General features: G+C 37.8%; 2 protein-coding genes and 1 long non-coding RNA gene across 5 annotated transcripts; all 3 read right to left on the reverse strand.

The window, feature by feature from the left end:
• Positions 1–1,975: 1,975 nt before the first annotated feature.
• Positions 1,976–4,828, reverse strand: LOC143855844 (disease resistance protein At4g27190-like). The gene has a single exon (XM_077365897.1). It carries the CDS (start codon positions 4,826–4,828, stop codon positions 1,976–1,978), a length of 2,853 nt encoding a protein of 950 aa, XP_077222012.1.
• A 2,176-nt stretch (positions 4,829–7,004) lies between these two features.
• On the reverse strand, positions 7,005–20,553 carry LOC143856730 (uncharacterized). Of its 3 annotated transcripts, XR_013238328.1 has the most exons (5): positions 20,353–20,552; positions 19,323–19,482; positions 19,182–19,218; positions 7,640–7,892; positions 7,005–7,558 (listed from the first exon to the last, which is right to left on the reverse strand). It is a non-coding gene; the product is annotated as an uncharacterized LOC143856730 (long non-coding RNA). The 3 variants fall into 3 exon arrangements; XR_013238327.1 differs by having other exon boundaries at positions 7,005–7,892; positions 19,323–19,494; positions 20,353–20,553; XR_013238326.1 differs by having other exon boundaries at positions 7,005–7,892; positions 20,353–20,550.
• A 542-nt stretch (positions 20,554–21,095) lies between these two features.
• LOC143855845 (putative disease resistance protein At5g63020) lies at positions 21,096–23,942 on the reverse strand. Its single transcript, XM_077365898.1, has 4 exons — positions 23,408–23,942; positions 22,841–23,310; positions 22,286–22,380; positions 21,096–21,678 (listed from the first exon to the last, which is right to left on the reverse strand). Exons 1-4 carry the CDS (start codon positions 23,940–23,942, stop codon positions 21,096–21,098), a joined length of 1,683 nt encoding a protein of 560 aa, XP_077222013.1.
• Between the last annotated feature and the right edge of the window lie 1,302 nt (positions 23,943–25,244).

The following is a 25,244-nucleotide window of genomic DNA, read 5'->3' on the forward strand; positions in this document are numbered from 1 at the left end:
TAAAAGGTGTTTAAATGGACTTTACTCCATTGATGATAATAGCACCCTTTACCATTTTCAATAAAATTAATCTTAAGTTCATTTGGTATTAACACCCATTTCAAAGAAAATTTACAAGCTTCATTTTGGTAACGACACTCATTTCTAAGCAATTAATCCTGAGCTTGATTTTTGGTAATGACACCCATTTCAAGAAGTTAAAACAAGTTCAAGCATTGGGGCTGGGTGTTACAAGTCTCACATCCAATCTTCGATTGAGGGAAGAAAGACCAACTATGGTCTCTCGTCCAAAAGCCAATCACCAGTTAAAAAGAGACTCATTTTTTTCATAAAGGCTTGGTTTGTAAGAAAGGCAACTGCCTTGATCGATCATGGCAACAATTAAAATTGATTAGGTAAATTGCCTTGCTTACCCATGACCAATCCAAAATTGCCCTCAAATGTAAATGTGGCCCCTATGTTTGCCCTCAAATATAAACTGGGGATTCTAGAGGAATGTTTGGAAACCATAAAAAAAATCATGGAATCCATGTTTTTTGGACGTTCCATGGAATTTTGTTTACATGGTTGGCAAACATGCTTTTCTTAAATTGGTGTTGTTGTCCTTCAAAAACAAGGAGCAAAAATCTACATAGAACTCAAGTGCCTTATGCCCACGTGTCAAAGCTTGTGTTAGAGAACTTCGAACATTGTTATTTTCAAGGAGAGGATCAGGGAGCTTCCAAAAAGCCATCCCTAATAAGCTACTTAAATACCCTTGTGTATTTGATAAGGGGAGGGTACCCTAGCAAAAATCACCGAAGAGCATTTACTTTTACATTTTCAGTGCTAAATGTAAAAGGCGCACTTCAGTTTAGTATTCCTCATTTGAAAAATGATAAACATATCCTTAAAAAGATTGTGGGTTCCAACCGCTCTCACACCCACTGTTTGAGAGAGAGAGAGAGAGAGCAAAACTCCATTCATTTTATGAGAGAGAACAAAGCTCCATTCATTTTATTTATAAAGACATACATATAAGCTAAGAAACAAGAGCACCCACATCATCTATATAAAAACAAGCTAATTCCCTTCAAACAAGAACACCCACATCATCTAATTCCCTTCTTTTTTTTTGATTGGTAATTCCCTTCTTATTCTCACCTAAATAAAAACCAGCTAAGAAAGGCTCCTCTATATTTCACTTCACCCTGCAAGCCATATTCAAGAAAAAAACACATATATAGAAATTAGTAAGCTATTCTATTGGAATTAAACAAAATAAAAGAGCTAATAGATGTCAGCTGATAGAAGAAAAAAATTGTGGAAACTATGTAGAAATTCTCCCACCATACTTTATTTAGTTAAACAATTGATTGGGTCATCCTTATGGCAACAGATCATGCTAATCCAAAAATTCAAAAAAAGAGACACTAACGAATTATGCCCATCTCTCCTACTTTCCCCCTCTAAATAAGATTAATAGGGAAATATCTCTCTTTACACTTCCATTTAGGAATTTCCTATTAGAAACCTACAGTGCCTTACTAATCCAAGAGCTATCATGGCCTTTTAAAACGACACCCATTCCCTAAACTGGATTTTGATAACGACACCCATTCCAAGCAATTAATCGTAAGTCTAATGTTGGTAACGACACCCATTCTAAGCAGTTAGTTAAATAAGATAAATTTTGATAATGACACTAATTAGAAGAAGAAAAAGTTGCCATAAGTTCAATTTGATAAGGACACCTATTTAAAAAAATTTCAGAACAGGCCGGGCATTACAAAACACATCTCAGTTTTTTTGTCTCATGGAAAAAAACCCAACTAAATTTATTGTCTCCCCTTGTATCACAACGTAGCACGGATTTTTTTACAAGTACAAAATGAAAGAGCCATTCGAAAGAATAGAAAAAAAAAAAAGGGAACATACAAAATGAAAGAGCTGTGCACCTTTCTAAAGTCAATCAAGGGATAGGTCCACCATCGATCTAGAGCTCTTTGAAAGCATTGGTGAAGAGGGACTTGGTATTCTCGCCATCTTCCCAATTTAACTCTTCAAACCATTCCCTTTCCGCTTTAAATATTTGAATGCTAGGGCAGGAAGGGAGCTTCTTCAATTTTGTACATCTATGTATCCGCATCGTTTCCAAGGAAGTGAAAGACACCCTCGTACTACAAATGCTTCTTAATCCCTTTACTCGCTTAAGCTGTAGGTGGTGTAAACTTGGGAGTGCATTGTTGAGAACTAGCATGTTATCCCCCTCTTCTATAATTTCCTCAATCTTATCACAATCATGGATAAAAAGATACTCCAAATTATCCAGATGATGTACAAGGTTAGAGGAGAAGAGAGTACCACTCAACTGTTCACAGGAACCAATACACAATGATTTCAATTGTCGAAGACTTAGGCTTCCATGTCCCATGATTAGCTTCTTCAAATTTGATAACCCATAGAGATTCATCGACTCAATATTGTGTCCTACGTCTCCGTTGTCTATAATGCAATCCACTTGAGGACAATTGGCAATCACAAGGTTTCTTAAGGTCAGAGAATGGCCTGCTATTTCAGAAATTCCTCGTTTTAGACCGTTGCATGCATAAATACCTATGCCTTCTGCGTACTCTTGTATTATCTTACAGCAAGGAGGAAAATACTCACATCCATAGACGCACAATTTTTTATCGCTGCTACGTAGCTTAATCATAGGTGTATTGTTTTTGCCAAATTCAAAATTGAATTTCCTCAAACTCGACAGTTGTCGCGGATGGAAAGAATCTTGAGAAAGACAATCAATATCCTTTATTGTGATATAAAGTTTGTAAATGTGTGTTAACGTTGCTAGCTCTGCTAAGCTATAACCAGTGCCTTCATTCACATCTTCTAGCCCTCCTTCCTTTGCCCATTTTATAGGTGTCCCGATCATGCTTAGCTTCTCTAGACTAGATAAGCTACATATCGTTCTGCATGGAATTGTTGTCACACAAAGCAAATATGATAAATTCAAACTCTTAAGATTAACCAATTCTTCAATGCCTTGAGGTAGTTCTCCAATGCCCCTACATTCTTTGAGATTTAGAAATTCCAGGTGTTTCAGATGTCCCAATGGTGGTACCTTCATCAAACTGTGACAATTTCTTAAAATGAGTGCACGTAGATTCACCAATGACGATAAAGACATTGGAAGTGATTCAATATGGGTGTAACTAAGATCAAGAACCCTAAGCTGTGGCATAAGTTCAAAGAAGCTACTTGGGATGGTCCTTAATACATCGTTTTGTTGGAGGAATAAGGACACCAAAGTAGGGCAATTTGGCCTAGTTGGAAGCCTTTCTATTTGGTTTCTCATCAATGAAACCCTCTCAACCCCTTCCCACATATTTTCCTTGGGTGCCTCCTTTAGTCCCATCCCAGCTTTTACCAGGAATTTTGGGCCTTCTTTCATCGATGATGACGTGATCCATATTGCCAAGTCACGGATCAAATCGTGCATCTTGACATAATTTCCATACAACTCCTCTAAGAGACATGCGCCCTTCAATCTTTCAATGATGCGGTACCCTTTATTTGATGCATCCTCCAAGTTATCAACATTATTTGCAAATCCTTCCATTGTCCAATATTTTACCAGCTCAGGTACATATATCTCAGTATCTTCTTGATATAGTGCACAGTACAAGAAGTAGAGTTTGATGTTATCTTCCTCTAAGCAGTCATAACTGAGTTTCAAAGATCGAAAAACTTTAGGCTCCATACCTTCAATTTCTGGGACCGCCGATTCCTTCAATGCCCTTAAAGCATCCAGCCACACCTCTTTCCTTTCCTTTCCTCGCATAGCTCTCCCTACAGTGATAATTGCTAGAGGTAAACCACCACACTCTTTCACAACCTCGACCACCAAGGCTTGGATGTCCGGCAAAAGCACTACCTCCCCTGTTTTCTCATGGAACAAATTCCAAGCTTCCTCGCCCCCAAGTGTTTTAACTTTAAACTGCATATCAGCGTCCATGGCATTAGATACTCGAAGGAAACGAGTACTCAGCACGATTTTGCATTTATTTTCCTTATTTGGCTTTGGAATTCCGACATCATCCAAGATAATTTCCTCCCAAAGATCGTCCAACATCAACACATACCTCGAGTTCTTCAACCTTGCGAAGATTTTCCTTCCTCTCGACTCTTGATCTTCATCACCACCGAAAAGCAAACCCAATTTGCTTCCAATGGCTAGTTGGGTCCTTTCTATATTCAGATCCTTGGACACAGTTATCCAAATCACCATATCAAAGTCTTGGGTTCCAACGAGCCGATTGTTGATGGTTTTCATGAGAGTTGTTTTCCCAACTCCCCCCATGCCGTGCACACAAACCATTGAATATTTCTCATCATGTAAGCAACGCCATAAGGTTTCTTCATATGACTCCTGACCATGTGTTGATGTAGTGGGCATCTCCAACACCCTCGGGGGTGAAGGGCACACAGCAACCTCGTCGAAACCACCCCTGCCTTTGAGGTTTACAACAATTTCGGTCATTCTAATGACCTTCTTACCCAATTCGTAGCGAGACTTCAAGTTGAAGCGTGACATGTTGTCGAACTGTGACTTTATGGAATTGATGTCCGCTTCTATGTTGTCCACCTCTGTGACCCAATTCAATACTAGATTCTTGGGTCTCAACACTTGTCTTTCAGCTTCCCGTATCCGTGCTTTGATATCAAGCCACTTGCTCTTTAATTCTTTCATTTCTCTTTTGAGATTCTCAACATTGTCTGAGAGGTCCCTGAACGAACGGACTCTTTGTGCAATAGTCTCGCCAGCAACTTGAGCTACAGCCTGCATGGTAGTGTGGATGAAATGGGTAGCTCCTCTTTGAACGTAAAAGAAGCTTACCAGAGACTCAGAGATCAAGGAAGCTGTGATCTCCAACAAACGTGTTTGGAACTTTAATTTACCTTCCTCAAACAAAACTCTAAAAACAACTCAAAATAAAAAAGATAAAGCATCAGGGTGTTGGTTGGAAGTTTTGATCCACATTTTCTTCCTTTTGGGCAACACTTCACATGGAGTGGTGGGGCCCAAACAAGGAATCCCAAGCTGTGATTTTATTTTCTCTATAAATTAAAACGTAGGTTACAAAGAGCAAATCCATAATTATTTCATTTACCCTGAAGCAGTGAACCATTCTCACAGAAACATTTAAATGGTGATTTTATCCGTTTAGGGGAGAAATACATTTCCCTTTATGAAAATCTTCAGCTCTTTTTTTCTTTTCTTTTTTAACCAAGAGTCCTTTGTTTGGAATCAATTATAGTTGGGTTCATTACTGGTTTTGTGGCATAATTCTAGGAAGACCCACCTTTGATTGATCCGGACCGTCCATTTAATAGTGTGTGTAGTGGATCTCCATTTGTCCAAAGATCACTTTCAGTCAGGCAATCATATTTTCCAATTAAATAGAAGGATGTTGGCTCCACAAAACAAACATTGTCTCCCTTTACTGAATTTCGGCCGAAATTTCGTGATGAGTTTGCACAATTATAAAAATATGATGGTGCTAATATAAGTAGCATAATATATACTAAGCATTTCTTTTCATCGTCATTCGCTTTTTCTTAATAAATATTTTTATTAGAAAATCTTTTCCCCATAAAAAACCATAAGATAATGCTTCAGTCTCTTGCCTTCCCATGACTTAGGTCTTCCACGGCCTCCACTAGAGACCAAGGAAGGTGTTATCTCCAACAACTCCTTTCTATTAAAAATCCATATGCACCCGCAACCCAAAAAACTAGTGGTAGTTTTTTAGATACAACAAGACAAAGAAGAAGTCAATAGAGTGGAAAAGAAAAGAAATCCCATGTGGAGTTGTGAATTTCTTTGGCAACCATGACTTTCTTTTCAAGGAATATTAGTTTATCAATTGCTGAGAGTAATTTGCAAGCAAGGCCAAGTTTGGCTACTATGAATTTCTTTTCAAGGAAAATATTAGTTTATCAAGTGGTGAGCATGGCAGGGAGGCCGGGAGAAGGAGAGACATGAGAGGGTGTTAGTGAGGAGAGGGTGAGAAATGGCTAAAAAAATAAAGTCCAGCACTACCATGTTTTGATAAAGCACTAACTCATCTTGTCTTTTATTATTAAAACAGCTGTCAAAGGTAAGCCTCTACAGGCCTCTATCTTGAATCTCTCTCTTTAATCGGTCGCAAATCTTGCATCTGGAAATATTACGGTTCCCAAAAAGCTCTCGAAGTCCTTTAAAAAGAAATGACAAGTTGAGTTTGTGCAATAATTAAAACAAGTTAGTGCCAATATCGGTATCCAAAATAAATTGTATTTTGATTAGAGACTTTTCCCATTGTTTTTCACCATTTATGGGGTCGGACGTGGGGTAGCTCTTTCCGGATGGAGTCTTAGGGGCCATCTATATGGTGGAAAAAAGTTTCTTCGGAGAAGTATTTCCTAGAAAATGAGGTCTCCAGTGTACATCTAAATCATTTTTTATGTATTTCCTTTTCTTCAAAATCGAAAATTTCAACCCTGCTAGACCCTGACTTGTTTTTTCCCTTAAAATTTTCCACGGATCAAGGTTCATAATAGTTCATTTTCTTTTCTTGGGGTAAGAAGTATGGATTTTATTAAAAAAAAGCGAAATGATATCAGCATAACCATGTTTTAATAATTGCACAAACCCAGCTAGTCTTTTCTTTTATAATTGGCTTGTGAGAGCTTTTTGGGAACTAATAACCTTTGAGAGCACTTGAAATAATAAAAGACAAGATGAATTCGTGTATATATCAAAGAAAATTTCAACCCTACTAGACCCGGACTTGTTTTTTCCCTTAAATTTTTCCCCGGATCAAGGCCCATAATAGTTCATTTTCTTTTCTTGGGGGTAAGAAGTATGGATTTTATTAAAAAAAGGAAAATGATATCAGCATAACCAAGTTTTAATAATTGCAGAAACCCAGCTAGTTTTTTCTTTTATAATTGGCTTGTGAGAGCTTTTTGGGAACTAGTAACCTTTAAGAGCTCTTTAAATAAAAAAGACAATATGAATTCGTGCATATATCAAAACATGGTTACAAATCCTGCCCCATACAAATTCTGGAGGTAACAGAGGCAGTTTAGAAAGTGTTCACATGAATAATCCAGATTGCGCTAACATAGTGTGGTGGACCCAACAATGCCCTAGGAAACAGTATGGTGGCAATATTGACATCACAGATTCAACCCCAAGTTAGCCTAAAAAAATGGGTTGAAAATTCAAATGGGGCATAACTCAGCAGTCCATAATAGTAACAAAAAAATAACCTCAGATAGTCACAGTTGAATCAAAATAATCAATAATTCACAGAGCAAAGACTAGTTTCAGATGAAATTTCAGATGTCGAATGACTTCATGTCAACCTTCTCCTCATCCTTGAACTCCTCCCAGAAAAAGAGAAAAAGTATGGCTAAGGGAAAAAATAAATATAGAATCTCAGATGTCTTGCGGAATGAGCTTTGGGAAGTGATTCGGGCATTTGCAGGTCCAATTGAGTGGCTAATGCTACAGGGGCCGAGGTCCGTGCTGTCCACCAAGGTCTAAAGTTGCTGACTAAAAACCAAATGGATAAAGTGGAAGTAGAAGGGGATTAATGTTATCCGTTACCTCATAGGGTTCACGAAATCCTCCTTGAAGATTTGATCACCTCTTTGATGAAATGCTTGTATTGTTCTAAAACATATTGGTCGCTCTACCAATGGGGTGGCCGATAACCTTGCTAGGGAAGGTGTCTCTAAAGAAGCTCTTGCACTTTATGAGTCCCCCTTGATTGCTTGTCTTTTCTTGTCTTTTCTATCATTATTGTATTTGCTTTTCTGTGTTCTGGCCATCCTGGTCCTCGTTTTTTCAATCAAATTGGCTACCATTCTGGAAAAAAAAAGATATAGAATTAATATGAGAAATGGCCATAGCAATAACAATTAGACAATCCTAATCAATATGAGAAATGACCATAGCAATAACTTTTCAAGGCGCGATGTCTCTTTCCTTAAGACAATAATTGCCCCCACCAGTTGTGTGCAAAGGGGATCCGCGAATTGCCTCCAAGATACAATGAAGCCTTTTAGGACAATCCTACAATTGTTTGATGACGCTTTACACAAGCGGAATCAAACCTAAAACACCTTTTACAGAACTTCAAGCCTTTGAGAAAACCACTAAAACTGTTTCTGCAGAAAACAGTTATTAGTGTACTGTTTTAAGAACAAAATATCTAGAATACAAAATGGAGTGAGAGATTGCTTGAGAGAATAAAAGAAAGTACAGCAATAACTATTTTTCGCATTTCGAAAAGACAGATTTCTACTCCTTTATAGAGCATTAGATGTCTATTGATTAAAGGTAAACATCCCTTCAAGACATCTCTTGGATTGGTTTGAATAATGACCATTCAATATCACCTCTTTGTGATTTATGAGTCTTGTGTCCTTTGTGTTTGAAAAAATCAATGATTGTTGGGAAACAAAAGACATGAAGAAATGTTGAAAAACGGAAGTGAAAAACCATGTCAATTTTCTCCCAACGGATAGCTTTTCGAACGTCCGCGGTCGACCGAGCTTCTGCGGTCACCCGCCGGCATGCTTCTGTCCATTTTATTTTTTATGATCCAAAGAACCGCGGTCGCCCTGCCCATACCTTTCTGGAAATTGTTTAAGTTTCCAGGTTACAATTTGCTGTCGCCCGGGATACCCCGGTCGACCGGCCATGTCTTAAAATTGTTTTCTATTTTATATAAAACTTGTGAAAAATTCACTTGATTTTCCAATATCATTTTGCAAAATCTCTAACAATACCCCACCATTTTCAAAATAAAAATATTTTCCTCATCAGGCTTGGAAATTTATGCATAAATGAAGGTATCTTACAATTTGAACCTTCACTTAGTGATAGCACATCAAAGTTAGCCAGAATTGCATAGTAGATGTATCTTTGAACTAGCTATTCTATTCGGCTAACCGGACATATCTTCACACATAAGATTTCATCTTTATAGGTAGTTTCTAAAAACCGACACATATATTGGCCTTGTGTCTGTATGTAGGTTTCATGAATGCTCTAGAGACTAGCCAAGTCTCATAGGAAGCGGCACCACTTCCACATTCACATAGGTAGACTTATTAAGAGTGTCGCTATAACTAAAACACTGCAACATTATGTTCTAAATCCATTAAGAGCCCATTTGCTCATCCTTACCCTTGTAAACATTACAGGTACCAAGCACTTTACCTTGGGATGATAATACTATATATTATAGTGCTTGCAGTCACTCCATATGTTGTACTTCGGGTCATTGAACTCAAGACTTGATGTCTCTTCAAGCGTTGAGTTGAGTTTCCATCGTTGGTGTAAGCCCAATGGTTCTCACCTTGGCATTCCCATCTTCTTTTGATGATTCTAATACACAAGTGATTTAAGATCACTAATGTGTTTGTTTATCCAAGTTGCAGATTATAATTGTGCTAAGACAAGATTGCTTGGATTGAGGCCAAGAAGTTCTCATTGGACCACATTAGGAAGGCCAAAGACATCGGAGATCCAAGACGAATGAAGACTTGAAGAATCGCATTGAAGATCAAAGTCATGTTAGAATGTATAAGATCCAATCCTAGGTTAGGTGTTTAGAGGCATAAATTAAGTTAATCTCACACACCCTAAATGTTTAAAAGATTGTCCTTGTGGTGTTCCAACACTTTGGAACCCTCATAGCAATCCCAACTTGGTGTAGAGTTGGAAGCCCAAGAAACAGAATTGAAAATCTGCTGCTGATAGGCTTCTCGGAACTCCGAGAGATTCCTCGAAGCTCCGAGATTTGGTCCAGTAGAATTTTTCTAACTTCCGTTTGTATTCCCGGAACTCCGAGAGAAATTCTCGGAACTCCGAGACCACTATAACGGTAAGAATTATAGCCGTTGGGAATTTTTGCAGGAATTACCACAATGCCCCCAAACGGTCATATTTGGTTTTTCTTATATATATATATATATATATATATATATATATGGGTATTCTAAACATCCCAATGATCAATCCTAACACTCAAAAACTCTACTTGAATATCCTAAGAGTGAATCAAAGCTTGTTTATGCCTCTCATCTTCTAAGATTAGGATTTGGATCATAGGCTCAAAGTTGTACATCTTATTCAAAGTTTGTAAACCCTTGTGAGGGATTTTTTGTTCTTTCTTTTTTATCAAGAGATTGTATACGGGCGAGGGTTCGGAGAAGTGGAGCCCACTCTCCGTGGTGAGGATTGCCACCAAGGTTAAAGGCGATTGGAATTTGTAATCGGCACCGATCTTCGCCGAAGTTAAGAAGATCAAATAGTGAAGCCATCAACGGGTTTGGTTGGTGGAATGGAGTAGGCCTCACGTTTGGAGGACCAAACCACTTTAAATCTCGGGTGCACTCTCTCTTAATCTCTTGCTTTAAATTTGCATTGCAGTTAGGATTTAACTTGTGTGCTTAAATTTCATTCTTGATCTCTTAATCTTCAAAATTGGGTTTGAAGTTTTCAAAATGTTAAAACTTGTTAGGAACCTAATTTTACCTCCTCATTATTGTCAATTGGGCCTACCCTTGGAATTTCACTTGGGATAAGAGCCTTGGCTCTTAAAAGATTTTCTTTTCTTGAAATCTTTGGTAAATTTTTTTTTTAATTTTTACAAGGAAAAGATCATAAGATCATTGGCAACCTTCTAATTGTGAAATGGCAAACATAAATGGAACCGGACTTCCGGAAGGCCATTCCACAACTAGACCTCCTTTCTTTGATGGGTCCAACTATGGACATTGGAAGACAAGGATGCGCATCTATCTTCTTTCGATAGATGTGGAACTTTGGCATATTGTAGAAAATGGATACACTTTGCCTTCCAAGCCATTTGAAGAATGGAATGTCGTAGAGAAAAGGCATGCAAATTTAAATTACAAAGCTATAAATTCTTTGTTTTGCGCCCTATCTACGGAGGAGTTTAATAGAGTAGCTCTTTTTTATTCCGCCAAGGTTATTTGGGATACACTTGCCATTACCCATGAGGGAACATCACAAGTCAAGGATTACAAAATAAACTTGTTAAAGAGCAAATATGAAATGTTTAGAATGGGTCAAAATGAAAGTATTTCTGAAATGTATACCCGATTTTCTAAAATTTCAAATGAAGTAGCAAATATTGGTAAATCTTATCCTACTGATGAGCTTCTGAGTAAGTTGCTTAGGTCACTTCCTCCACATTGGGATCCAAAAGTCACCGCCATTCAAGAATCAAAGGATCTCAAGACTCTTACTATGGAGGAGCTTGTAGGATCTCTTATCACTCATGAAATGCTCCTCACTAGCCGTCAAGAAGAGAAGAAGCCGAAAGAGAAAGAAAAAGAAAGCCGATCTCTAGCTCTAAAGGTCTCCAAGACGGACTCATCATCAAGTGAGGCGGATAGTGATGAAGAAGAAGCTTTAAGAAAATTTAAAAGCTTATGGAGAAAGAAGCATAAAAAGGATAAAAAGAAGAAGAAAGTGAAGTAGAAGGAGGAATAAGGTGTTACAATTGTAAGAAGACGGGACACAAAAGACCGGAGTGTCCACTTCTCAAGTCATCTTCCTCAAAGTACAAGGGAAAGAATAAAGATTGGAAGAAGCATAAGGGTCTCGTCGGCGCTTGGGATGCTTCAAGCACGTCGGGCAAAAGCTCAAGTGAAGGGGAAGGTAATAAGGGTGATCTTTGCTTCATGGCATTCACCCATGAAGATGAGGTAAATTCAAACCCCTCTTGTAATTCGTCAAGTAGTGATAGTGAAAGAATATCTTATGATGAATTATGCATAACCTTGCATTCTCAAATTTCAAAAAATAAAGTTCTTAAAAAATCTATTTCTAAATTAGAAAATGAACTTAATATTTTGAAAAATGAGTCATCCTCTTCCATATCCAAATCTCAAGCACAAATTGAAATTTTTAAACTTGAGATTAAAACCCTTAAGGGTTGTTTGGATGAGAAAACTTGCCAAATTGTTAAACTTCAAAATGTGGCAAGCTCTTCCAAATCTTATGAAGATGACACTAATGATTTTCAAAATCAAATAACCCATCTTCATAATGAAAATGAAAGGTTAAGATTATGTCTCCATGGTTTCCTAAATGGAGATAAAATTATTGACATAATCTTGAAAAAGGTTAGTCATAGACCTAATCATGCATTTTATGATAGGAGTAGTCTATCTAACCCTCATGTTAGATGCCATTATTGTGGAATCAATGGTCATTACCAATTCCAATGTGCATCTAAAATAAGGGATTATGGTGGAACCAAGAAAGCTTGGGTTCCCAAAGCCCCCATATGATTCTCTTCATATGTGTTTTTAGATTAGGGGCTTGCTCTTAAACTTGAAAATTTTTTATGATTAATTAAAAATCCCCTCTTGTGTTGAATAAAAACTCTAAATAGGGGGAGTTCTTTGTTTGTCTTTTTCCTTGAAAAAGGGGGAGCTTAAAATTGAAAATTTTATCCCTTTGATTTTCTTATACCCCATCTTTTTTATAGATGCCAAAGGGGGAGAGAAATCTAGTGTAAGGAAATATATGTGTGCTTTTATTGGAAAATCTCTTGTGCTTGTCATCATCAAAAAGGGGGAGATTGTAACCCCAATGGTTCTCACCTTGGCATTCCCATCTTCTTTTGATGATTCCAATACACAAGTGATTTAAGATTACTAATGTGTTTGTTTATCCAAGTTGCAGATTATAATTGTGCTAAGACAAGATTGCTTGGATTGAGGCTAAGAAGTTCTCATTGGACCACATTAGGAAGGCCAAAGACATCGGAGATCCAAGACGAATGAAGACTTGAAGAGTCACATTGAAGATCAAAGTCATGTTAGAATGTATAAGATCCAATCCTAGGTTAGGTGTTTACATGCTTAAATTAAGTTAATCTCACACACCCTAAATGTTTAAGAGATTGTCCTTGTGGTGTTCCAACACTTTGGAACCCTCATAGCAATCCCAACTTGGTGTAGAATTAGAAGCCCAAGAAACAGAATTGAAAATCTGATGCTGATAGGCTTCTCGGAACTCCGAGAGAATTCTGGGAGCTCCGAGATTTGGTCCAGTAGAATTTTTCTAACTTCCGTTTGTATTCCCAGAACTCCGAGAGAAATTCTCGGAACTCCGAGACCACTATAACGGTAAGAATTATAGCCGTTGGAAATTTTTGCAGGAATTACCACAATGCCCCCAAACGGTCATATTTGGTTTTTCTTATATATATGGGTATTCTAAACATCCCAATGGTCAATCCTAACACTCAAAAACTCTACTTGAATATCCTAAGAGTGAATCAAAGCTTGTTTATGCCTCTCATCCTCTAAGATTAGGATTTGGATCATAGGCTCAAAGTTGTACATCTTATTCAAAGTTTGTAAACCCTTGTGAGGGATTTTTTGTTCTTTCTTTCTTTATCAAGAGATTGTATACGGGCGAGTGTTCGGAGAAGCGGAGCCCACTCTCCGTGGTGAGGATTGCCACCAAGGTTAAAGGCGATTGGAATTTGTAATCGGCACCGATCTTCGCTGAAGTTAAGAAGATCAAATAGTGAAGCCATCAATGGGTTTGGTTGGTGGAGTGGAGTAGGCCTCACGTTTGAAGGACCGAACCACTTTAAATCTCGGGTGCACTCTCTCTTAATCTCTTGCTTTAAATTTGCATTGCACTTAGGATTTAACTTGTGTGCTTAAATTTCATTCTTGATCTCTTAATCTTCAAAATTGGGTTTGAAGTTTTCAAAATGTTGAAACTTGTTAGGAACCTAATTTTACCTCTTCATTGTTGTCAATTGGGCCTACCCTTGGAATTTCAGTTGGTGACCATTGGTTATTGGCTATAGACTCATCCCCATTGATGTCTTTAACACCAAATCTCTTTCAAGTCCTTTTGTTAATGGATCAGCCAAGTTTTGGCTTGATCTTTTATAATCTATAGTTACTACTCCATCAGTAAGTAACTACTTAATAACACTATGCCTAAGTCCAGTATGCCTGGAGTTACCATTGTACACATGGTTATATGCCCTTGATAGTGTGGCCTGACTATCACAATGCACATATATCGATGGCTTAGGTTTAGGCCAAATTGGAATTTTTATTAGCAAATTCCTCAGTCACTCTGCCTCTTTACAACCAGAAACTAGTGCAATAAACTCTGCTTCCATGTTGGAAGTAGTTATGCAGGTTTGCTTCTTAGAAGCCCAAGAGATAGCTCCCCCACCAAGAGTGAAAATCCATCCACTCGTTAATGAATGATCAACATGCTCTGTTAACCAACTGGCATCTGTGTATCCTTCTAACACTAAAGGATACCCACTATATGACAATCCATAGTCTATAGTGCCTTTTAGATATTTTAATATCCTATTTATAGCATTCCAATGAGCATTACTAGGATTACTAGTCAATCTACTTAATTTTTCAACTGCGAATGCTATGTCAGGTCTAGTACATGTCATAGCATACATCAGACTTCCTATGACATTAGCATACTTTAGTTGAGATATAAACCTACCAGTATTAGGATATAACCTTAAACTTGAATAAAAAAGTGTAGAAACTGGTGTGCATTCAAAGTGATCAAATTTTCTAAGTACTTTTTCAATATAATGAGACTGAGAAAGAATAAAGTTACTACTTTTTCTTATGATTCTAATACCTAGAATCACATTTGCAACACCCATGTCTTTTCATATCAAAATTTAAAGACAAATTCTTTAGTTCTTGTGATAATATCCATATCACTACCAAAGATTAGCATATCATCTACATATAAATATATAATGACACATTTTTCATCTTTATACTTGCTATATACACATTTGTCAGATTCGTGTATCTTAAAACCATTTCATATTAACACCTTGTCAAATCTCTCATGCCATTGTTTATGAGCTTGTTTAAGTTCATATAAGGACTTAACTAACTTACATACTTTATGTTCTTGACCAGGTAAAATAAAACCTTCAGGTTGATCCATGTATACTTCTTCATCAAGTTCACCATTCAAGAACACTATTTTAACATCCATTTGGTGAATGTGAAGCTTGTATATGGATGCAAGAGCAATTAGGACTCTAATTGTTGAGATCCTAGCAACTGGAGCATAAGTATCAAAGTAGTCTGTACCTGCCTTTTGTGAAAAGCCTTTAGCTACTAATCTAGCCTTAAACTTTTCTATGGTTCAATCTACTTTCATCTTCTTCTTGAAGATCCACTTACAACCTATGGGTTTTGATCCAGGAGGTAAATCAACTAATTTCCAGGTTTTATTACCCATGATGGAATTCATTTCATCATTGATGGCCTCTTTCCAAAGGGTTGCATCTTGAGATTTAATGGCTTCCTTATAAGTCTTAGGATCAGATTCTACTTTTAGATCTATCATAGTAGAAGTTTTAACCTTATTTCTTGATCATTTTACAAGATAGACTATAAAGTCATGACTAAAGCTTTTATCTCTTCTATCTCTTTTACTTCTTCTGATTTCATTTGGTACCTCATTTGTTTCCTCTTGATGCTCTAATGAAAACTCTATAGGTGGGTATGCATTCATTAATTTAGGAATGGATGAGAACCTGTTTTCAAAGAAGGTGGCATCCCTAGAATCAATAATGGAATTCATATCTACTAAGTCATTAGAATCTATAACTAAGAACCTATAGGCTTTACTATGATTTGCATATCCAAGGAATATGCATTCAATGCCTCTTTCACCCAATTTTCTTTTCTTAGGTTTGGGTACTTGAACAATTGCTCTACAACCCCAAACTTTAAGATAACTTAAGTTAGGTTTTCTCTTTTTTCAATGTTCATAGGGGGTTACATGAGTCTTCTTATTAGGTATTCTATTTAGGATGTGACAAGCCGTTAGTAAGGCTTCACCCCAAAAACCCTTATTTAAACCAAAATTGACTAACATGGAATTAACCATTTCCATTATAGTCCTATTCTTTCTTTCAGCAACACCATTTTGTTGTGGTGTATAAGGGGCTGAATACTCATATATTATTCTCTCATTTTCACAAAATTCAGGGAATTGGTATTCCCCTCCTCTATCAGATCTAATACACTTTATCTTAATTTCACATTAATTTTCTACTTCTATTTTATAAGTCTTAAACTTATTTAAAACTTCATCTTTATGGGCTAACAGATATACATAATAGTATTTTGAGAAATCATCAATGAATGTCACAAAATATCTTTAGCCCCCTCTTATCGGAGTCCCATGTAAATCACACACATTACTATGTATTAATTGTAATAAAGTAGTAGATCTTTCTACACTAGGAAATGGCTTTGTAGTTATTTTAGTTTGCATGGATATCTTACATTTATCTACCATGTTTTCATCATATTTAGGGATTAATTCTAATTTTACCATATCATGCATTTTTCTAAGATTAACATGTCCTAATCTATCATGCCATAAAGAAAGAGAGTCAACCATATAAACTGAAACATTAACTTTATTGATATTCATCTTAAACATACCCTCGTACATATAACCCTTCCCTACAAAAGTCCCACCCTTGGAAAGTACAAACTTGTTGAATTCAAATACAAGTTTAAAGGCATTCTTATTAAGAAGGCTACCATATACAAGATTTCTTCTAACTTCCGGTACATGGTACACATCAGTAAGAGTGAGGATTTTTCCGGAAGTAAATTCGAGATCCACTTTCCCTTTGCCTTTGACTTCAGCAATTGAAGAGTTTCTCATGTAGAGAACACTCCCATCCTCGACCGGTACATAAGTCGAGAATACGCTTCTGTCTTTGCAAACATGCTTTGTAGCACCCGAGTCAATCCACCACGCATCTTCACCTTCGAGGAAATTGGCCTCGGATATCATGGCAACATATTTTTCTTTCTTTCCACCCTTGGTTCCTTGAGTGTTCGACTTTTCTATCGACCCTCCTTTTTGTTGTGACCCATTTTGTCACACTGGAAACAAGCGACTTTGCACTTCTTGTTCTTTTCAGAACCATTGCCTTGATGCGGTTTCCTCTTCTGATTACCTTTCCAAGGTTGAGTAGTAGGAGCAGTAGGGGCATTTACCATATTGACATTTTCCACCACATGTACTTTAGAGAATGTTATATCTTCTTTATTGTCTCGAAGCCTTGATTCTTCCTCAACTTGGAGGGTTTGAACCAAATCTTCAAGAGACATCTCATCTCTTTTATGTTTAAGAATTTTCCTAAAGTCTTTCCAAGATGGCGGCAATTTGTTAATAATTGAGGGTATGATGATTGAATCATCAAGATTTATCCCTTGTTGATGAACTTGACTAATGATATGTTGGATCTCATGGATTTGATCTGCTACAAACTTATCATATGTCATTTTATAATTTACAAACTTCATGGCGCCGGCATTCTCAGCAAGATATTTCGTCTCCAAAGCCGTCCAAAGTGCACTTGCCGATTCCGTTCCTTGATAGATGTCGAAGAGTTCATCGATCATGGCATTGAGGATGTGTCCTTCGCAAAGATAATATTCTTGATCCCACTTCCTCCTTCTACAGGTTTGAGCGAGTGTCTCGTTTTCCCCAATCGCCGGTTTAGGTGTAGTTAAGACATACACCACTTTGAGAGTCTCAAAGTGGTCAAAATAAAGTGAACTTTCTTCTGCCATCTTTTGAAATTTCCTTTGTTGAAACGTTCCAGTTTCACAAAGTCTTGCGTAATTTGCTTCGTAGATTGTGCCATGAAGATTTCACAAACAGAATATTGTCTTAAGATTGTTGGAGAATGTACTGATTTGGAGATGAGGAGAATTAGAAAAGAATGAGATGCTTCAAGGCGAGATGTCGCTTTCCATAAGACAATATTCGCCCCCACCAGTTGTGTGCAAAGGGGATCCGCGAATTGCCTCCAAGATACAATGAAGCCTTGTAGGACAATCCTACAATTGTTTGATGACGCTTTGCACAAGCGGAATCAAACCCAAAACACCTTTTACAGAAATTCAAGCCTTTGAGAAAACCACTAAAACTGTTTCTGCAGAAAATAATTATTAGTGTACTGTTTTAAGAGCAAAATATCTAGAATACAAAATTGAGTGAGAGATTGCTTGAGAGAATAAAAGAAAGTACAGCAATAACTGTTTTTCACATTTTGAAAAGATACATTTTACTCCTTTATAGAGCATTAGATGTCTATTCATTAAAGGTAAACATCCCTTCAAGACATCTCTTGGATTGGTTTGAATAATGACCATTCGATCACACATTTTTGTGATTTATGAGTCTTGGATCATCCACAAAGTGTCATTTGTATATTAAAAACATCCATGACTGTTGGGAAGCAAAAGACATGAAGAAATGTTGAAAAACGGAAGTGAAAAGCCAAGTCAATTTTCTCCCAACGGATAGTTTTTCGAACGTTCGCAGTCGCCCGCCGGCTTGCTTCTGTCCATTTTATTTTTCATGATCCAAAGAACCGCGGTCGATCGAGCTTTCCGCAATCGCTTTCCGCAATCGCCCGCCCATACCTTTCTGGAAATTGTTTAAGTTTCCAAGTTACAATCCGCAGTTGCCCGGGATACCCCGGTCGACCGGCCCTGTCTTAAAATTGTTTTCCATTTTAAATAAAACTTGTGAAAAATTCACTTGATTTTCCGATATCATTTTGCAAAATCTCTAACATCTTGGGGGAGTGAGATGCAAACTGTTACAATAGCATATACGTTCAACTAATTATCACTATTTCGGCGATGAGCACCATCTGTTATGCTTCTCCAAATGTTACACCTATTTGATCTTTCTATAAGCAGATTGGAGAGATCATTTTATGATACATGACCTTTTCATAAATTACTTAAAGGAAATGCTTACAATTAAAATTGGCTATTGTCATTCTAAATTTTAAGTCATCCTGTATTGTAAGAACATGCATGAAAAGCAGCCCCAACCCAAGAAAAGTGAGCGTATAGAACTCATTCGCCTACTTATGAAGAGTATGACACAGAAAGAAAGCTAAGATAAACATGTAAATTAGGCTGAAATGTGTCCAAATATAAATTGGGAGACCGATACAAAGTATTCCTTGGTAAAGTATTCATGTATTTTATAATGCCATCAATGTCATTCCATCAACAATGATTACCTGGATCGCAGAAATTACGATATCTGTGTTCAAAAACCTGCATGAAGCATTGAAGCAAAAAAATAAGTTGGTATTCAATTTAATTAATAAAATTATTGCAGTGACCCACCCACAATAAATAACAGGTGAAATTATATACACCTTGAATCTTTTCAAATCTAGTGCGCCAATGGGTTTTGAAAGTGAAGCCGGTGAAACACAGAGGCACTGCTTGGCTTGTCAGCGTGAACTCTGATATCAACTTTGATGAAGGTGGGAAAGATTTCAGCTCAAAATGGCATTGCATTAGGACTCCATTGATCTGCACTTTTAACTATAAGACATCCTTAGTGTCTTAAAAAAAATTCAGTTTATAGAACAAATGTTCGGGTGAGAAACAAAAGTGCGTGGATCGGCCTCAAACTGATGTTACGATCAAACTGATTACTTGGGTGAAAGGTCGTATGAAAATTGCATATGGAATTAGGGATATGCTGAGAAACTAGAATGTTGTTGCATGGGAGAGAAAGCTTGTGGTTAAAATTACTCCAAAATGGGAGCCTCCACCGACGGGATGGTTAAAATGAAATTTCGATGGGAGTTCTCTAAGTAATCCAGGAAAGGCCAGGATTGATGGAGTGGTTAGGCATTCTAGCGGTACGGACTCAGGGCCAGCTGGAATATGAGATGCAAACGAAGCCGAGGTTAGGGTTTGCTATTCGGCTAAAAATGGTGTTAGGGTAAGGTATCTAAGCCACTTATCATTGAGGGGGACTCAGCAAATACAATAGTATGGGCCACGGACAGCACGAAGGATCTTGGAGACTTCAAAATTTCATAGCTGAAATTAAGGATCTGGTACGTGTGGCCCGGTGTTTAAAAACTCATTGACTCGACTCGGAACTCCACAAACATGTATATATTACTTCTAGATCTACACTGAAATTCAATTTAATGAAGCAAATAAATGAAAATCATGGGATTCTAAATTCATTGAGCATGTATAATCAGATCCAATTTAACCAAACAAGTTAAGAAGGAGAGGAGAAAACCTAAATGAAGAGAGAATCTACATTGACATTCAATTTAATCAAGCAAATAAAATAAATGTAATTTTCTTTGAAATTCAATAAAATGAAGCAAATAAACCACAAACAGAGAGAGAGAGAGAGAGAGAGAGAGAGAATCATACCTTACGGTTTTGGTGTGGTGGCGTTTTGCTGCATGGAGATTGAGGAGAGATTGAGAGAGAAGGGAGGAGGCTCTGTGCTGTTTAGTGCAAGAGGTGATGGTAGAAGAAAACGGTGTGATTGGTAGGCAGTGGAGATAGAAAGAGAGAGGACGAGAAAGCTCTCAGAGGAAGGGACAGGATTGGTGCCAAAAGAAGCAAGTTTTGGATGTTTATTGAGGGAAAAATAGGAGTAGAATGGCCATAATGCCCTAAAAAAGAATCGTAAATTTCGATGGGAAGCAAATCGTGCGACAAAGGAACTGGAGTGGGACACATGTGGAATTGTGGGCAAAGAGGGGAACTAAAGAATAAGATTCCCACTCTATATATAGTGTGTAGGTATAGGATCAAAAGCATTGGTGAAGAGGGACTTGGTATTCTCACCATCTTCCCAATCTAATTCTTCAAACCACTTCTTTTCTGCTTTGAATATTTGAATGCTAGGGCAGGAAGGGAGCTTCTTCAATTTTGGACATTCATCTATCTCCATCTCTTCCATTGAAGTGAAAGATACCCTCGAACTACAAATGCTTCTTAATCCCTTTAACCCAAGAATACACAGTTTGCGTAAGTGCATTGTTGAGAACCGGCATGTTTTCCCCCTCTTCTATAATTTCCTCAATTTCGTCACATGCATAGATCAAAAGATCCTCCAACTTATCCAGATGATGTACAAGGTTAGAGGAGAAGAGAGTACCACTCAACTATTTACAGCTACCAATATTCAATATTTTCAGTTGTCGAAGACTTAGGCTTCCATGTCCCATGACTAGCTTCTTCAGATTTGGTAAATTAGAGAGTTGCATCCACTCAATATCGTGTCCTACCGCTCCATTGTCTATAATGCAACCCACTTGAGGACAAAAGTCAATCTCAAGGTTTTTGAAGGTCAAAGAATCACCCGCTAATTCAGAAATTCCTTGTGTCAGACCATTACATCTGTGAATATATAAGCCTCCTGCGTACTCTAATATTTTCTTACACCAAAGAGGGAAATACTCACATCTATAGATGCACAAAATTTCATCACTACTCCGGAGATTCCAATATTTAGCTTCGCCAAATTGAAAATTGAATTTCCTCAAACTCGACAGTTGTCGTCGATTGAAAGAATCTTGAGAAAGAAAATCAATATCCTTTACTGTGATATGAAGTAAGTACAGGCGCATTAGCGTTGCAAGCTCCGCTAAGCTACCACTAGTGTTGTCGTTCGCATCTTCTAGGCCTCCTTCCTTTGCCCATTTTGTAGGTGTCCCGATCATGATTAGCTCCTCTAGATTAGATAAGCTACATATTGTTGTAGGTGGAATTGTTGTCACATTACGCAAATATAGGGGTGTTCATTATTCGGTTTTAACAGAATAATCGAACCGAACTGAACCGAATTGATTCGGTCAGTTCAGTTCAGTTTTTTGCTAATTTGGTTCGGTTTCGGTTTTTATTTTTGGTTAATTCGGTTATTCGGTTTCGGTTCTATCGGGAAAAAGATTCGGTTAACCGAATAACTGAAATTAACCAAAAATAAACATTATTTTTTTCAAAAAATGGTGTATGGGCACTCCGTAGGATGATCCAAACCATCGATTTGATTGATCACAACTTCAATAGGTTGTGCCTAAAAAACCCTTTCGATAGATTGATCATAGCCCTCCGATCAAACCGTCCAAATAATTTTTTTTATCTTTTTCTATCACTATTCGGTTATCCGGTTATAACCGAATAACCGAATTTTTAATCGGTTCAATTTCAGTTCGGTTTTCATAAAATTCGGTTCGGTTTCGGTTTCTGAAATTTGATAACCGAAATTATTTCGGTTATCAAATTTCGGTTATTTCGGCTTGGTTATAACTGATTGAACACCCAAATATGATAAATCCAAACTCTTAAGATTAACCAATTCTCCAATGCCTTGAGGTAGTTCTCCAATGCCAAGACATCCTCTGAGATTAAGAAATTGTAGTTGTTTTTTATGTCCCAATGGTGGTACCTCTATCAAACACTTGAAGTCTCTTAAAATGAGTGCACATAGATTCACCAATGAAGATAAGGACCCCAGAAGCGATTCAATATTGGTGTCACTAAGATCAAGAATCCTAAGCCTTGGCATAAGATCAAAGAAGCTATGAGAGATGGTCCTTAAGTCATAGTTTCCTTGGAGGAATACGGATACCAAAGTAGGGCAATTTGGCCTAGTTTGAAGCCTTCCTATTTGGTTTCTCATCAATGAAACCCTCTCAACCCCTTCCAACATATTTTCCTTGCATGCTTCCTTTAGTCCCATCCCAGCTTTTACCAGGAATTTTGGGCCTTCTTTGATCGACGATGACGTGATCCATATTGCCAAGTCACAGATCAAGTAGTGAAACCCTCTTAGCCCTCGTGCCCCCTTCTGTATTGTTCCTTTCTTTTATATTTACTTCTGGTAGGGGTCCACCTAACCCCAGCTTGCCTGCCAAAAAAAAAAGTCGTGCATCTTGACACGATTACTCTTAAACTCCTCCAAGAGACATGCACCCTTTAATCTTTCAATGATGTGGTGCCCTTTATTTGATGCATCCTCCAAGTTATCAACATTTTTAACAAATCCTTCCATTGCCCAATATCTTACCAGCTCACTTACATATATGATACAATCTTCTGGATATAGTGCACAATACATGAAGCAGAGTTTATTGTTATCTTCCTCTAAGTAGTCATAGCTGAGTTTCAAAGATCGAAACACTTTAGGCTCCATACCTTCAATTTTTGGGACCGCCGATTCCTTCAATTCCCTTAGTGCATTCAGCCGCACCTCTTTCCTCACCACAGTGATAATTACTAGAGGTAGACCACCACACTCTTTCACAACCTTCACCGCTAAGGCTTGTATGTCTGGCAAAAGTACTACCTCCCCTGCTTTTTCATGGAACAAATTCCAAGCTTCCTCGCCCCCAAGTGTTTCATTTCAACTTAAACTGAATATTAGTGTCCATGTCATTAGACACTAGAAGGAAACGAGTACTCAGCACGAATTTACATTTATTTTCATTATTTGGCTTTGGAATTCCGACATCGTTCAAGATAATTTCCTCCCAAAGATCGTCCAACATCAGCACATACCTCGAGTTCTTCAACCTTGCAAAGATTTTCCTTCCTCTCGACTCTTGATCTTCATCATCAGCAAAACGCAAACCCAATTTGCTTCCAATGGCTAGATGGGTCCTTTCTATATTCAGATCCTTGGACACAGTTGCCCAAATCACCACATCAAAGTCTCGGGTTCCAACGAGCCGATTGTTGATGGTTTTCATTACAGTTGTTTTCCCAACTCCCTCCATGCCGTGCACACAAACCATTGCGTAGTTCTCACCATGTAAGCAATGCCATAAGGTTTCTTCATATGACTCGTGACCATGTGTTGATGTACTGGGCATCTCCAACACCCTCGGGGGTGAAGGGCACACAGCAACCTCATCAAAATCACCTCTGCCTTTGAGGTTTACAACTATTTCGGTCATTCTAATCACCTCCTTACCCAATTCGTAGGGAGATTTCAAGTTGAAGCGCGACATCTGGTCGAAATCTGAGTTTATGGAATTGACTTGCACTTCGATTTTGGCCACCTCTGTGACCCAATTTATTACTTGATTCTTGGTCTCAAGAGCTGTCTTTCAGCTTCCCGTATCCGTGCTTTGATATCAATGTCCTTGCTCTTCAATTCTTCCATTTCTCTGTTGAGATTCTCAACATGGTTCGCGAGGTGACCTAACGGACTTGTTGTGCAATAGTCTCACCAGCAACTTGAGCCATAGCCTCCATTGTCGATTGTAGATGAAATGCTTAACTGCAACCCAAAAACAGAAGCTTACAAATGACAGGAGGTTAGCCAGAGGAAGTTGTTATCTTCCACGGCCTCCATTAGATACCAAGGAAGGTGTTATCTCCAACAGCTCCTTTGTATTAAAAATCCATGTGTTCCCGGAACCCAAAAAATAGTGGTAGTTTGATAGACACAACAAGACAAAAATGAAGTCAATTGAGTGGAAAAGAAAAATCCCATGTGGAGTGGGGAGGCCCAACCAAAGAATCCTAAGTTGTAGGTTTACTTTGGGCGCTTCGCCTCCTTCAAAACCTCATTAGCCCCACTTTAACCCACTAACCGGTTGTGAGCTCGACAACCGGTATTATCTATGACTTATAAGCACAAATCCTTGTTGGACCCAACAATGGTAAAGATCATTGAAGAAGGTGGACCCCGTAAAAAGTATATTTTTTACAAAAAAATGGTTCACTTGTGCCAACTTGATACAAAGATCCAAACCGTTCATTTGTTGGACCCCAACATAAAGAGGCCTTGCCCCTAAAACGTTGGGCATAATCCTTTGCATATGACTTAAATACTCGGTAAGGTATTATAAGTGACATAGTAGTCTTTTCAAGGAATATTAGTTTGTCAAGTTCTGAGAGAAATTTGCAAGCAAGTCCATGTTTGGCTCCCATGAATTTCTTTTCAAGGAAAATATTAGTTTATCAAGTGGTGGGAGTAGTAGGGAGGGCGGGGGAAGGAGGGACTTGAGAGGGTATGAGTGAGGAGAGCGTGAGAAAAGGCTAAAAAACAGGGAAAAAAAGAGTCTAGCACTACCATGTTTTGGTAAAGCACTAGTTCATCTTGTCTTTCATTATTAAAACAACGGTCACAGGTAAGCCTCTATAGGCCTCTTTCTTGAATCTCTTCTTTTAATCGGTCGCAAATCTTGCATCTGGAAATATTTCAGTTCCCAAAAATTTCTCGAACCCCTTTAAAAGAAAAGACAAGTTGAGTTTGTGCAATTATTGAAAACTTCACCATGTGGTGACACCATCATGGTGGCACC

This window comes from Tasmannia lanceolata, unplaced genomic scaffold (assembly GCF_043159265.1).
Source record: "Tasmannia lanceolata isolate RefF3 unplaced genomic scaffold, GAP_Taslan_0.1 ptg000023l, whole genome shotgun sequence".
In the NCBI taxonomy this organism is placed as follows: domain Eukaryota; kingdom Viridiplantae; phylum Streptophyta; class Magnoliopsida; order Canellales; family Winteraceae; genus Tasmannia; species Tasmannia lanceolata.

Excerpts from the sequence above, each read along its gene's own strand:
- LOC143855844 (XM_077365897.1), bottom strand. The coding sequence starts at position 4,828 with ATGCAGGCTGTAGCTCAAGTTGCTGGCGAGACTATTGCACAAAGAGTC.
- LOC143855845 (XM_077365898.1), bottom strand. The coding sequence starts at position 23,942 with ATGTCGCGCTTCAACTTGAAATCTCCCTACGAATTGGGTAAGGAGGTG. Across the intron at positions 23,311-23,407 it reads GCCAAATAATGAAAATAAAT|CTTGGAATTTGTTCCATGAA; the intron begins GTAAATTCGTGC and ends GGGGCGAGGAAG. Across the intron at positions 21,679-22,285 it reads CTCAAGGCATTGGAGAATTG|CTTATCTAATCTAGAGGAGC; the intron begins GTTAATCTTAAG and ends AACAATATGTAG.